A 15923-nucleotide genomic window follows, 5' to 3' on the forward strand; every position below is an offset into this window, starting at 1 on the left:
GAGTGAGCGAGGGCATGTCTATAAGAGGACTGGAACGCTGCAGCTTCATGTGTCGGATCGCTGTGCTCTCCTGTTTCACCAGCTGTGGGATATTCTTGACGAGCTTTCCCTCTGGAGGCTCGGAAACACAGCCTGATGTCTCCCTGAGCACTAATATATGTCAGAACGCACAAACTAACATAAAACTCGGTTAATTATTAATCTTTGACAGGAAGATTTTTGCTATCAAGGGTTGAAGGGTTGTGAAGATCAGCTTATACCGCAGTGCTTTTAGATTTATTATTTAACACGGTAATAGGAAAATATATACTTTTATTTGGAAGAACAGGAATATCAGGTCATTTATCTCATCAAGGCGATTTAATGCTATTGACTTTGAAGTTTCTTATACTGTCTTTAAAATTAAATGGATTCAGAATTGTCTCATATCTAATAACAAATTGTGGTATTATATCCCAGAATGAGTTTTTAACCCTTCAGGGTCAAAGATCACCGATGGCTCCAGATTATTATTGTTCAACATTCTCCTCACATTAAAACATCGTGATCTGGACAAACATCATTAGAAAGATTAAAGACTCCAGTTCCACTGTTTATTATAAAACTGGTTGCAGTGACATTCTTTTCTTAATTTATGTCAGGAGTGCAAAATAATCAGTCTGTAATGTTTGTCATTTTGAATAGAATATCATCTCTCATGCAGTCAGTCACGTCTTCTCAGTTTATACGTGTTCACATGTATCACAGCGTACGTTACGGATCTTAGTTCACAGTGCGCATATCTGGAGAAATATTGATTTATTATAACATTTTGAAAATATTTCATCATAATGAAAACCCTTTCTATTCATTCCCACTGAATGATGCGATGTGACGAGCTGAGAGCGCTCAGAGCGAGTCTCTCAGTCGCTGTTGTTCAGAAATATTCTGTCTGAGGTTCACATGAATATTCATGATTTTCCTGTTTCGTGTCAAAGTGCCACTGAATATATCAGCGCACGCAAAACAGCTAAATTACTACACCTTGAAACAAGAAGCAAATAAACGCACGATTACGATGATATATGCATGGCTTGTGTGATTTTCGTGTGTTTTGGGGTATTTTCCAGTGACTTCAGCTGTTACACACCGTCTGAAACACACACTTCTCTACGTGACATTGTGACATTGTGATGATGGCAAGCCTGTACAGTTTTCCTATGCAATTTAAAAATAGTAACGGCTGGCCTCTGTTCAAGGAGACTGCCATGTGAACAATGCTTTAAAGATTTATGCACTGTGTTATATAACTAAGTACAATCTGCAATGTTAAATAAGTTAATGTTAATGAGTCTTGAACTGTAAACTCTCAAGCGTTGGCTTTATTGGTTATGTGTCTATTCAGAACAAAGTTTTTTATTTTGGGTTTGTCCTCTGAGCGCTGCTGGCCAGAATGAGGCGTCTGGTGTGACGGCTTCAAGTTTCTCCTCATATGCAACTTTATATTAATAAATCCCTGTCAAGCTGTCTAATGTTCATAAGCTCTGCTGTACAAACACAGCTTCTCTCTGTTGGTAGGAATAATAAAGATATTAAACATAAGAAAAGAACACTGCTTTTTGGATATTGGTTTATAAATAATGTTTTATTGTTGACACAGTTGCTTCTCCATGACAGTCACTTGGAGAATTTCTGGATAAATTAAACTTCAGTATTGCATTATTTGCATTATGAAGCTGTTTCTGATGCGATTCCTCCACTTTAGTGTAGATTTGAATATAAATTGACTTCAGATTAAAGTAAGATGCTACAAGTAATGTTGATAAAAAATGCAACAATAGTTTCCTTAGACAGCTTTGCCGTTCTTTCAGGACGTTCGGTGGGATTTCATGGTTTCAGCAGATTCTGGGTCATCTCATGATATTTCATATTCATTATATTTACCCAGTAAATCAGGTCATAAAAAGATTCAAGAAAGATATTGATTTGAAATGTGTGTTATGTAATGTGAATCATGAGAGTATTTCTCATCTTTTTTTATTGTAAAATTCTTGTGTAATTCTAAGGTATTTTTTAGGGATTTCTGGAACTGACAAAAATATTTTTTCTATGAGTCTTTAGAAAATATGTTTTTTGCTTTTAATTTGTTTATTATCTTAGAGAAATATCATATTCATAAATGCCTAGGATGAAAAAATACACATAGTTTTGTAAAATTAAAGTTTGAGTTTGTTTGAATCTTAGAGCAATCTGATTTTATTGCTATTATTATTGTTATTTTGTATTTATTTGTTGGTTTAGGGTATGAATATGTTGTGATATATGAATATAATGTTTCATCGCTCGTCATCGGCCACGCCCCCGTCACGCCCCCACCCGCCTTTATAAAAGAGGCGCACGCGCACTGCGCTCTCTGTCTCCGGTCGCTTCCGTCCTCAGGATCCGCTTCACGATCGCCTCATCGAGTCTGTAAGGTGTGTGTTTTTGATTTCAGAAGTCCACTTTTATTTCCTTCGTTTGCATCACGATAGCGCTGTGGCTTTATTCGCTGGTTGTGTGGTCTGCACGTGCGCGCTCTCTCTCACACACACACACACTCTCACTCAAACACACGCTCTCTGTCACTCACACTTCAGGCCGAGATTATAGCAGTGCGACAGAATCACGTTTAATCGTGGAAATGGGTTCGCTACATGAATTAGATCGCGGCATGAACATCTGTAACCTCTGTAACATGCGGTTGTCTGTCTGAAGAGCTACTGCGCATGCGGGTGTCTGTCTGCCGCGCTACTGCGCATGCGGGTGTCTGTCTGCCGCGCTACTGCGCATGCGGGTGTCTGTCTGCCGCGCGCCTCGCATTTTTCTGACTGGATTCAATCAACTTGTTGAATGTGAAGTTTGGCTTAATTCAAACATAGGTCGTGTTATATTGTAATGCAGTCAGCTAGACATATTCTCGCCACACGCGATTGTCTTGTGCAAAGATAATGTCTGAATCTGAACGAGAAGTTTATTTCTAGAGGGTGAGGAGAACATTTCCGTTATGCCGTGATCAGTGGAATCTGCTTTGCGCATGCGCGAGATCTTTGCCCGGTGAACCCGTGTCACCTGACTTGCTTTGGCAGGGAAGTTACGTCTTCTCGCAACACACACACACACACAGTGAAAGTGTTATAATATTTATTTGGCGGTGTGTCACCAGTACAAAAGGAGAGCAGCCACGACCTGATCACTCTTACACTAATGATGAGCATACTGAATCTCACCATAATTATATTTAATAATACTTACTGAACGGTTACTACATGCGTTAAATCCAATCGATATTAAAACAATTACAATATTCATTTATTTTTTATTGAAAGGAGTAAAGTAACATAAAGTAAAGCCATGAAAATTACTTGCTTTAATTTACTTACTTTAATTTTTACTATAATTCACCCCTGAAACAATTTATCCAATTTATCATGAATGAAAGTTTGAAACTCTGTCTGATTTTCTGACTCAAATCTGTCCATCATCCCTCCAGCGGTTCACACACATCTGTTATGAGTGTGTGTGTGTGTGTGCGCGTTCTCTCCTCAGACTCGTGTGTGTGTGTGCGCGTTCTCTCCTCAGACTCGTGTGTGTGTGTGTGTTCTCCTCAGACTCGTGTGTGTGTGTTCTCCTCAGACTCGTGTGTGTGTGTTCTCTCCTCAGACTCGTGTGTGTGTGTTCTCTCCTCAGACTCGTGTGTGTGTGTGTTCTCTCCTCAGACTCGTGTGTGTGTGTGTTCTCTCCTCAGACTCGTGTGTGTGTGTGTTCTCTCCTCAGACTCGTGTGTGTGTGTGTTCTCTCCTCAGACTCGTGTGTGTGTGTGTTCTCTCCTCAGACTCGTGTGTGTGTGTTCTCTCCTCAGACTCGTGTGTGTGTGTTCTCTCCTCAGACTCGTGTGTGTGTGTGTTCTCTCCTCAGACTCGTGTGTGTGTGTGTTCTCTCCTCAGACTCGTGTGTGTGTGTGTTCTCTCCTCAGACTCGTGTGTGTGTGTGTGTTCTCTCCTCAGACTCGTGTGTGTGTGTGTGTGTGTGTGTGTGTTCTCTCCTCAGACTCGTGTGTGTGTGTGTTCTCTCCTCAGACTCGTGTGTGTGTGTTCTCTCCTCAGACTCGTGTGTGTGTGTTCTCTCCTCAGACTCGTGTGTGTGTGTTCTCTCCTCAGACTCGTGTGTGTGTGTTCTCTCCTCAGACTCGTGTGTGTGTGTGTTCTCTCCTCAGACTCGTGTGTGTGTGTGTTCTCTCCTCAGACTCGTGTGTGTGTGTGTGTTCTCTCCTCAGACTCGTGTGTGTGTGTGTTCTCTCCTCAGACTCGTGTGTGTTCTCTCCTCAGACTCGTGTGTGTGTGCTCTCCTCAGACTCGTGTGTGTGTGTGTTCTCTCCTCAGACTCGTGTGTGTGTGTTCTCTCCTCAGACTCGTGTGTGTGTGTTCTCTCCTCAGACTCGTGTGTGTGTGTGTTCTCTCCTCAGACTCTTGTGTGTGTTCTCTCTAACTCGTGTGTGTTCTCTCCTCAAGAGTCATGGCTGCTAAAACCGAGCGCACGTTCATCGCCATTAAGCCTGACGGCGTGCAGCGAGGCCTGATGGGAGAGATCATCAAGCGCTTCGAGCAGAAGGGCTTCCGGCTGGTGGCCGCCAAGTTCCTGCAGGTGTGTGTGTGTGTTCATCAGCGCATGCTAGCGGTGTCTGCGCGCTCATGCTAACGTGTCTCTGCCCGCAGGCGTCCGAGGCTCTGCTGAAGGAGCACTACATCGACCTGAAGGACATGCCCTTCTACGCCGGGCTGGTGAAGTACATGAGCACCGGGCCGGTGCTGGCCATGGTGAGCCCTCGCGATCTGTAGCTGTATGCTAATGTAGTGTGCGATGCTAACGTGTGTGTCCGCAGGTATGGGAGGGCCTGAGTGTGGTGAAGATCGGGCGCATGATGCTCGGAGAGACCAACCCCGTCGACTCCAAGCCCGGCACCATCCGGGGCGACCTCTGCATCGAAGTGGGCAGGTGTGTGTGTGTGTGTGTGTGTGTGCTGGACTCATTACACGATCAGGTTACTTTTGCAATTTACAACAAAATACCCAAGTTACTTTTTCAATAAGTAATATTTGTAATGCATTAAAGTAATTTCCCCACACTGGTAATGACGCTGAGGTGTGTGTGTGCTTCAGGAACCTGATCCACGGCAGCGACTCCGTGGCCAGCGCCACTAAGGAGATCGGCCTGTGGTTTAAGGCGGAGGAGCTGGTGAGCTACAAGAGCTGCGCGCAGGACTGGCTCTACGAGTGAACACGACCCCTGCTGGAGAGTGTGTGTGTGTCGAGCACTTGTTTAAATAAAACCTGGAATCTCACTTTCATATTCTTCTCTTTATTCTTCACAATCATTCTCCAAACTAGCTTGTTTTTAAATCCAGCCTGACATGTGGACCCACTGGGTCTGGAATTAGCACCCGCCAAATGCGGCTAGATTTACCGTTTTAAATCTCTAAAGGCTATCTCCCACACCGGCGGGTGAATGTTCATACCAAAATAATAATGTGATGTTTATTACAATTGCATTTTGTGATGTTATAAAATGTATGGATGCTCTTTCGTTTCATTTTCGCCGTTCGTTATCCGATTATAATATTGAATTGGCATTAAATAAAAATAAAATTAACCCGTAAAAAATGATCACGGGTTTATTTTAACGTGCAAACCGCAGCATACAGAACAACAGAACCTGGATTCACATCACATGTACACTCACCTGCAGCATTTCTGACAGTGACAACAGAAAAACAATGAAATGTACATGATAAACCTAAAATAGACTTACACTAAATATATTTTTTTAACTTCAATAAACAAATTAAGCTGACCAAGAAAACACTGAATCCGGTTGAATTTTTGAAAAAACGGTGGTTTTTCATCCACAGCTTGTCTAGTTTTTATTTTAAAAAGTACCATGTCTGCATGATGTGGTTAGTCTGGGTCTCCGATGGCACAGATGGCACAGATGTCCCGGGAACACTGAGATGACGTCTCGCTGGAGTGGCCAGCTTCGGGAAACTCCTTCATTGCTCGTGGATGGTTGCTCCGCCAGTGATATTGCAGTGTGCTTGCACAGGTCTACTGCTGGGTTTTAAATCCGCATAGCATATTTTGCGAGTAAGTTCGTCGCTCTTTCTGTCGAAATGGTCCCACACAGTCACTGCTGCTTTTCACTCGCTTCATTGTGCTTGCTCAGCGAAATATGTATTTAGGCGCGTGTCAATAAATATAGGCTAAATACTGTTTTTGTTTTTTTGTAGCGTAGCCGCCTAAAAATAGATGCAGAATTATTTTTTAAAGGTGCAAAACGCAAGTCTCTGAGTTTTTGCAGAACTACGCCCCCTCTGGCGACAAGCGAAACTGCAACCATAGTTGTGCACGCTCATGGACCACACGCACACGCACGCATGCACGAGCACGAGCTGTTCATAACTAAAGGAGCATCTGCCGCACAGATCTTTGGTGTACAGCCAAAATGTCTTCAGTGGTAATAAAGTTATAAATCTGCAAGTCATTTCAAAAATATGGAAGGAAAGACATATGAGTAAATTACTCTTATGTGTGAGGGGAAAAACGGGGGTAGTAGAAAACTTTGTTTATGTTTTTACTGTATCCACCTATGATTGTATTGTTATGAAAACACGTTCATGAACAATATAATTGATTACTTCGCAAAAGCTCAAAATAATAATCATACCATACACAGTTGGTCAACAATGTTCACTCAAATGTCTCAAGGTAATAAACAATCAAATGTCACCATGACGTTTTCATAAAAGCCAAACAGGCTAATCCGCCGAAGACTTGCGGGGTTCAGCCTGTTATTGATCTGCTAAGTAGAATATTCCAATAACAATACATCCTTTTTCTGTTATAATTTACTCAAAATTTCTGTCTAATTATCGGTCATTTTTTCAGCATGTTATATCACACTCAAGAATCTTGAACTGTTTTGCTAATCCCTAAACTACATGTAGCGCTGATTTATTTAGTAGATATTTTGACAGGGACAATACACACTGACAAACATTAATGTGAAATGTGTCAATACTTTATTTAGTAAATAGTTAGTCTGCTAAACAGTATGAGTAAAGTAAAAATATTTACCCCTTTACCATTGTATTTCCCTTCCTGCAATGTTCAGAATAAAACATGTATTTTATCACAATACCAAAATATTTTACGTTTTCCTCGTTTTGATAGAATACGAGCTCCCACATACCTCATATATACTACATACAAAATGTACCACATTCACGGGAACAATTTACTATTTTTACCGAAAAATACAATATAGCCAATGCAACGGCGTTCTTCCTTGTTGGTCAATGACATGAACACCTTAGCATGTTAGCAATAGACACAAGGCTAACGTTACCGGTAGTCCATACACAAAAACATAGTTAGCATCTTTTATTGGATATGTTTTATGTTTCATGTTGTACTATTCTTCCGAATACAATTCCTAGTTTATGAAACTGTTCACTAACAATGGTAGTAAAACCAATTCTGATTGTACATGTATCTAGCTTACGCTAAAGCATTACACATTTTACGCATCGTCATTTGTTGTCATACATAGATTGGCCGTATCAAACATTAGAGACTGGGCTATATCTTACCGTTTTATCAAGAAAAAAGCCAACTGAGGATCCCGTTTGAGACCAAGAGCAGACCGGAGATCTCTCCATTTGTTGAATGCCTTCCCGAGGTAGACTCTCGTCTTACTCCGACGCCTGTCTGACTCCAATTTGGACCTTTTGGTGGCACTAGACGACAATTTTCTTTTCTTTACTTTACGTGGAGTTTGCGTTGGGGTTTGGAATGGACTACAAGCCGGTCTCTTTGAATCCATCTTCTACCTTTGACGCACGAGTTGTCTTCGCTGATGCGGAGAATGGCGGCGCCGGCGAAAACACAAACCTGCGAGACATAGCCTGGTGAGCGTGAACGCGCATGACGTCACGCCCAGTCTCAAATTCGAACCCGAATCCCTCTTATTTATTTTACTGTACAGGATTATAGAGGCAATTGCAGTGATCAGAGAAGGGCTCATTCAGTCCATCAGGCAATTGTTTATGCATGTATGGGTTAGAAAACGTGTATTTTTAACATGAATTGTTGCGCAATGCAGCTTTAAAGTCTTAATAAAAATGTTTTTCTAAACTTGGACTATTGTTTTTTACTTACAATATTTGTACATTTAAAAAGTATTTTAATTTTTAAATTATCGTTAAAAAATATCTGCCGAGATTCGGACTTCCAACCGATCCGCAACAGCCGCTGACTGTCTGACGGTAACCCCTGAAATCCACCGGATCCGTCTACGGCGCGGAACGTCAGCGCCACGGTTTTGATGCGTCCCTAGCTCGGCGTCAAATCCACTGGAAGCGTCTCAGACGCGTTTCAGCAGCGGAGCGTTGGTGACGTCTTCATTTTCCTACTACATAATAATAGTTACAATATTAATCCCATGACAGTAATAACCATATATTGTAAAACACATGCACTGAAAAGTAAAAGCAACTTTCATAATTCGTTTTGTACTAATTTCTATGCTTAAAAGAGATAAACACATGATCTTTTATTTTGGCGGAAAACATGGTTTACAAACGCGTATCATTACAATTCTAGTAAAATGCGTAATCATCAACTATGCAGACGTGTAAATAATGTGTAACTGGGTAATGGGTTCCTACACTCATCGCCTCAGTGTTCTGAAAGTTGCCTAGTTCTGCTGACCACAGTTCTCTACACTCACTCATTCTCTCCTGATCCTCCTCAATATCCTCATCAGACACTTGAAGGGCCCGTTTCTTTTATTCACGCTATTTCTCTGCACATTCCCACATTCGTTTCTTCTCCATCTCTGACTATTTTGACAGATACACACTGACACTGCACGCTCGCTCAGAGCCCAAAGGGAGAGCTGTTTAAAGATGTGATTGGACCAGCCCAGTGTCAATCAAGAAAAGAACCAATGGGCCGCTGATCTACGTGTTTCATGGGCCGGTCTACGCTGACATTACACCGGCACAAAGATCCCAGCGCCGCCAATTAAGAAAAACTAAACGAATGGGCCGCCGGTGTACGAGTATTATGGGCCGTTTAGACACAAACAGGGAACTATACTGCGACCAAAATGGTCGCATATGCGACCTTTTGAAATGCCATTGCGACCCTAATTTTTAATGGGTCGCAAATGTATCACTGATTATTTTTGTACCTATGTTTTTAGGCAATATGCTATGCTTTACTATGAGCATTTATTAAAACAGAAATGTGTATTTTAAGAATACGTTTTATAACGTGCTCTGAGCATTCAACACATCAAGTTGGCTTCAGCCCCGCGACCGTTACTTAGATTAAAACGTACCATTGTATCAGTGCTGCGCGAGCTCTCTCTCTCAGAAACACGGACGCGCGCACACAGAGAGAGAGAAGATAATTGTAAAATGAAAATTGGCTATAGTTTAAATTTTGTTCTTGCTTGTTTTTTTTCTGTCAAAATGTCAGAAAGCATTTTGTATTATCCATCCGTGTTTTTAAAATGCGTTAAATGACGGCCGTTTTACTGCTAACACAGCCCTCATTATAGGCCTATGTCGGATTCATTTAACTTATACTTGATATTATAATAAGTGATTTGTTATGCTATTATTGGACTTCTTTCTATTCATTGTCAACTGTTTTCTATAAATATGTTTGTATTGGCTAACATTTATTCAGCTAATGCGTGTCCTGTTTAAAATGTGCAATGTTCAAACGCAAAGACAGCACGTCACAAATAGAAGCCGTTTTCCCTGGATATTGGAATAATAAATACAACACTTTTTTTTTCAGCATTTTTTTTTACTCTTTTCTAGGGGTTTATTAATTTTAGACAAGTTGACCAGCACACATTATATGCAATGCAATATAATGCATGCGTGTCCTATGTGTGACATATTTTGCACGCAGGTAAAGGTGCCCAATATCAGTCATTTCTAAAGTAAAAAAAAGAAAAGAAAAGTGTTTTTAAAAATATCTCTTTATTTGATTATCAGTACATTTGTTTTCTATACAGAGATATCGACCATAACAGCAATATTAATATCGGTTATCGGTATCGGCCACAATTTTCACATCGGTGCATCACTACTTACGAGTTCACGAGTCTGGCCATCTGTGCAAACCATAGCATGTTGAAATCCATTTTGCTCTTTATTGTGTACAGTATTTTCTATTGCAGTAAATCTATCCCAACCAATGTTAAAGAAAACAAAAACAAGGCGGCATGTGGTTTAAAACATGGCAAGTAAAATAAAAAGCACATCTGTATGCAATACAGTTTCATTATTGTTCATTATTATCCAGAGCGGCTTACTATAAATAATTTGTGCGACCAAATCATATTTTGCGCTAGTAACTGAAAAAGTTAGTAGTGCAAGTGCCACCAGTGGAAAAGGTTAGTGTAGTTCCCTGACAAACATTTTTTTTAAAGACAAGAGAATGATCTGTATCGGCCCAAAAAGCACGTCGGCCCACCGGGAAAATGCCCGGTATGCCCGATGGGCAGTCCAGCCCTGCATGATACAGTTAAGCAACATCACACGACCACGAGTGCTGAATACCATCACAATTGAAAATGTGACACTGATTTCATATAACAGTTCAACAAACAAGTAATTAATATCAAGTCACTTACATTTTAGACCCAATATTGACTGTTTTTGTTCTATTTGAGCAGCAAAAATAGTTCCAAACAAAGATCACAGCAGAACCACAGCGCATCTCACCAGAACACATCACCGCATTACTGAATGATTCAGCGCTTTGAACGAATCGGTTGAGTCAAAGATTCAATGACCCATTAAAGGATTAGTTCACCTCAAAATGAAAATGTCGTAATAATTTACTCACCCCAATGCCAGCCAAGATGTCCATGTCTTTCTTTCCTCAGTGGAAGAGAAATTAAGTTTTGGAGGAAAACATTTCTGGATTTTTCTTCGAATAATGGACTTCAATGACAACCAGCGTTTTGAAGTCCAAATCAATGCAGTTTCAAAGGTCTTTTGAAGTGCTTTAACGGACTGCACGATCAGCTGAGGAGGAGGGGCTTATCTCGCGAAACGATAGGTCATTTTCAAAAGAAAATAAGTCGGATTGAGCTGATCTGCAACGCGCCGGGAACTACCTCATCACGTTGAAAGGTCACGCTCGATGTCGCCGGCGTCGGCGGAAGTACCTAAAAAGTAAATTATTAGGAAATTTTCATTTTGAGGTGAACTAATCCTTTAAACAACTGCCTCATTCCTAAACGATTCAGCCGTTTGAACGAATCATTTGAATAAATGACTCAATAACTCACTCATTAAGACGGTCACCTGCTGCCACCTACTGGTGGTTTAGTTTCGTGTTTAAAAGTAGGCTATAATTCTATTATATTCAAAACATATTTAAAACAATCTCATTACATTATTTAATGCAGTTGTAATATTTCAGTGTAAATTAATTAATTTGATTGGTAACAGCCATATAGTTTCTTATTATTTCAATTGAATTTATTGATCAAATTTAAGAATTTAAAATGAAAGATGAAGCATATATTTAAACCGATTAGGGAAAAATGCTCTTTATAAAGGTTAAAATATCATAAATATACAGATTTAAATATGTAAAAGCTGACATAACACTGATGAGAATATTGCTTACACACACAAAATAATTTTTTACTTGGACAAGAGAATGGCCGATTTACTTGTTCGAACAACAAGCACATGAAAAGCCTTAATGTTGAGTCCTGAGTTATATTTTATATAGTATTATGTTTATGTGTCGAGGCTGAGTAGGTTTTACACATCAGCCCAGTCTATTCTGTAAAGTTAGGGATATGCTGGGTCAAGGTTATTTTGCACATTAATCTGATAATAATGTGAAACACCCAGTTTTTCTTATGCACACCCAGAGACGCTTTTCTGGCTACGCTAGTGCAGCAAACAAACAAAAAACCTAAATAGATATATATATATTTTTTACTTTTAAACCATTTAACTGATAGTATTAATCGGTATTTTTTTTAACTTTCAGAAAAGTATCTGATAGTTTTACAAAACCTTCAAATGTACTGTTATGAGCACCAGTTCCATGCTCACATCTTCCATGTCTTACTAATCGTTGCTCTGTTTTGACTTCTATGTACTCTTATTCATTCAACATAATACCTTATCTCAATTAAATGTACATTAATGTATATGTGACACAAAATTTAAAAAAATTCATCCTCATATTTCTGTGTACGGTTATGAAAATCATATCTGCATCTCTGCTCCACTGCTTCAGTCAAAGATCGATCTTTAGTTCAAGCTGAATAAAAATCTCCCCTTTTTTGATGTGATGCTTGGTCACAATAAGCTCATGCTAATTTCTCATGCCATTTTATTACATTTTATTTGAGTGATTACGCTGTCTCTTATGAGAGAACTGGTGCATGTTCGACGCTCAATACTGTTAAAATCATATAGTTTTAGACTTTTACTTGTTGGAAATGGAGCCTGTTCTCTAACGAGAGTACTCTCGTACTGCGTAATATCTTACGCTATGGGGAAAACCTCTTTTCCACGAGATATTGAAGCCAAAAAATTATCCTTAATTTTGTATTTATGTAAAACGCTGTGCGGCAACAGCAGCAGCCTATCGAGAGAGGCGCTGCGTGACACACATCCAATGGGGGCGATTCGCGCCCATTTCGTCACGTCCCGCCAGAAAGGGCGTAGTCTCGCCCTATAAATATAGCTCGATTAGACTGGTACAACTGGTTTTCATCTCTTCAGCGAAGCACACGCATCGCTGGATCCAGAGTGAGAAGCCGCGCCGTCGACATAAGCCTTCTGCGGGACGAGCCTTGGACCTGAAGCCGCTGGCCTTCACCTCGCCGCCTTCAGTCGCCGTACCTGCTACGCTTTCCGGCGGCAATGTCCTTTTACTCTGCTGAGAGTGTGTGTTCGCCGTCGCGACTCACACTCTCTCTCTCTTTATCTAAAAGAGCAGCGTCTTTTTAAAGATGCTTCGTTCCTGTGGCTCGTGCCGAGCCGCACTCAGCGACGGGGACCGCCATTTCATCTGCGTTTCCCGCCTGGGTAAGGATCATGCAGCTCTCGCGCTCGCTGAGCGAGCTATTGCCATGGTGACTCTGAGGACTCGCCTGGCATTTTTTCTCCGAGTCTGCACTCCCGCCAGCTGTAGTGCCGCGCCGTAAAGCGCCGTACTCAGCGGGTCCCCGTGCCTTCTCCAGCCCGTGAAAGCTCGCCGGTTCGCCCGCCAGCTTCACCAGCTTCAGTCGAGTCGCTCACTGACGGACAACGGCCGCCGCGCGCCGCCGCCTCCGCCATTATGACGATGAGATAGCTGCATCTGTAGAGAAGACCCCGCGGCTAACTTTCTTTACGTTATAAGAAAGCTGCCCCGCCCCCCGTGGGCGTGCGTCACCGGCGAAATGAGGATAGAGTGTGTTTTTAGTCCCGCTGAGGCCGGACCAATCTCCATTTCTCAAACATTTCTCAGCTCCTCTTAGTTTGAGCGGCTGAAAATGTCAATATTGAAGCGGTGAGCCTGTTGTATAACACGCACGCCTGCAAACAAACACCGACACACAAAGAACTGTGATGACGCTCTCCTATCTGCTCGACGCCCCCCGTGGGCGTGCGTCACCGGCGAAATAAGGAAGGAGTGTGTTTAGTCCCGCCGAGGTCGGACCAATCTCCATTTCTCAAACATTTCTCAGCTCCTCTTAGTGAAAATGTCAATATTGCAGCGGTGATCCTGTTGTATAACACGCACGCCTCCAAACAAACACCGACACACAAAGAACTGTGATGACGCTCTCCTATCTGCTCGACGCCCCCCGTGGGCGTGCGTCACCGGCGAAATAAGGAAGGAGTGTGTTTAGTCACGCCGAGGTCGGACCAATCTCCATTTCTCAAACATTTCTCAGCTCCTCTTAGTGAAAATGTCAATATTGCAGCGGTGATCCTGTTGTATAACACGCACTCCTGCAAACAAACGCCGACACACACAAAACTGTGATGACGCTCTTTATGTGCTCGGGCTATTTTAAGCTTTTATCGTTTCCCCCTGTGGTTCAGTGGCGAAACCCAAAGCCTTCGCACGGGAGACCAGTGTTCGAGCCCAGCTCTCGCAGTGGATATAAAAATAATTTTAGTCTCGCCACAGCCAGACTTACACCCAAACTTTTCACTCGTTCAGTTCCGATAAAATGCGACTGTTCCAGTGTATTTTGCAGTAAACAAGCCGGTACCATGGCCCGCTTGCCTGCACACACAAATGCCGTTTCCACGGCGACCCAGAAAAATCATGTAAGCATTGTATTTTCTGGTATTCCGGCCACAGCCGATGGTGTTATGAGTGTATTAAAAATGCCACAGCCCAGTGTTCATTTTTACACACAAACACAGCCCGCCACAGTGCAGGGCTTGCACAAATGTGTTCGACTCATGTTAATTGTGCATTAATTATAGTGAATGTGCCCACAACCCAGTGCCCACAAACACTACACACTGCATTTGCCACGTTTTCTGTAAAAGAAACCAACACACATACAGTCAGCTAAGGCCCACGGTGCTTAAGTCTCGCCTCGGCAAGACTCTACCGAAACTTCTCGCTCGTTCAGTTCCAAACAATGTGACTGTTCCAGTGTATTTTGCAGTAAACAAGCTGGTACCACAGCCCGCTTGTCTGCACATAAACGCCGTTTTTACGGCTACCAAGATAAATCCAATAAAGAGTGTTTTTTTTTCTTCTGGTGTCCCGGCCATAGCCGATGGTGCTATGAGTGTTGTAAGAATGCCCACGTCTCAGTGCCCATTCCCACACACAGACACAGCCCGTCACAATACAGGGCTAGCACAAATAAAACCGACTCATGTCGGTTGTGCAATAAATGTAGTGTACGTGCCCACAACGCAGTGCCCACAAACACTACACAAAGCGTGTCCCACGGTTTCTGTAAAAACGAAACCAACACATTCTCAGTCGGCGCGAGCAGACAGTGTTATCAGTGCAGTGAATGTGCCCGCTATCCCGCGCCCGCATTCCCTCACAGACATGCCGAACCCTATAGGGCTCGTCCCGCTCGCATTCTCTCCACAACATGTCAGAGAGAAGCTGAGCGTGACCGGGCTGCCCGCTGTGATCAGCGTACCCCCCGCCTCGCACACTGTGAACACAGTGTTTATTTCCCAGCACACCGGAGCTCTCCGGCCGCATTTATGCCGCGGCCAGAGCCCAGATTTCATTCTACCTCTAGCTATTCATGCAGATGCGTGGGCAAAACTTCCCGGGGTATCAGAATGGGTGCTGAAGACTATAATAAGAGGCTATTCGCTACAGTTCGCTCGTCGCCCCCGCCGTTACGCGGCGCGAGTCGAAACGACGGTGAAAGAGGAAGTATCTCATCTACTGCGAGCCGAGATAGCGAAACTACTGAGCAAAGGGGCTATAGAACCCTTATCTCAGGCTCAGAGCAAAGGGGGTATTTACAGCAGGTATTTTCTGGTACCGAAAAAAGACGGGGGTCTCAGACCCATTCTAGATCTGCGACAGCTGAACAGAGCGCTCGCGAAGCGCCAGTTCAGAATGATTACAACCAGGAAAATCCTCGCGCAAGTTCGCCAGGACGACTGGTTTATGTCAATAGATCTGAAAGACGCATATTTTCAAATACAAATAGCGTCGCGTTACAGGCGATTCTTCAGATTCGCCTTCGAGGGCCAGGCATACCAATACAAAGTCCTACCGTTCGGCCTGTCCTTGGCACCCCGTACATTTACGAAGTGCATGGACGCGGCTCTCGCACCCCTGAGACTCCAGGGCATGCGAATTTTGAAC

The 15923-nt window shown here is 42.5% G+C and overlaps 1 protein-coding gene across 1 annotated transcript; it reads left to right on the top strand.

The window, feature by feature from the left end:
• The first annotated feature begins 2346 nt into the window (after window positions 1-2346).
• On the top strand, window positions 2347-5362 carry LOC143741310 (nucleoside diphosphate kinase A 2-like). The gene is made up of 5 exons (XM_077233745.1): window positions 2347-2453; window positions 4527-4659; window positions 4731-4832; window positions 4898-5010; window positions 5175-5362. Exons 2-5 carry the CDS (start codon window positions 4531-4533, stop codon window positions 5290-5292), a joined length of 462 nt encoding a protein of 153 aa, XP_077089860.1. The 5' UTR covers window positions 2347-2453; window positions 4527-4530; the 3' UTR covers window positions 5293-5362.
• The last annotated feature ends 10561 nt before the right edge of the window (window positions 5363-15923 follow it).

Source organism: Siphateles boraxobius, unplaced genomic scaffold (assembly GCF_051911475.1).
Source record: "Siphateles boraxobius isolate OS27281-9 unplaced genomic scaffold, OSU_SipBor_1 187, whole genome shotgun sequence".
NCBI lineage: Eukaryota > Metazoa > Chordata > Actinopteri > Cypriniformes > Leuciscidae > Siphateles > Siphateles boraxobius.

Bases quoted from the DNA above. Each gene is read 5' to 3' on its own strand.
- LOC143741310 (XM_077233745.1), top strand. From the start codon at position 4,531: ATGGCTGCTAAAACCGAGCGCACGTTCATCGCCATTAAGCCTGACGGC. The intron at 4,833-4,897 runs GTGAGCCCTCGC...GTGTGTCCGCAG, and splicing joins CCGGGCCGGTGCTGGCCATG to GTATGGGAGGGCCTGAGTGT. The intron at 5,011-5,174 runs GTGTGTGTGTGT...TGTGTGCTTCAG, and splicing joins CTCTGCATCGAAGTGGGCAG to GAACCTGATCCACGGCAGCG.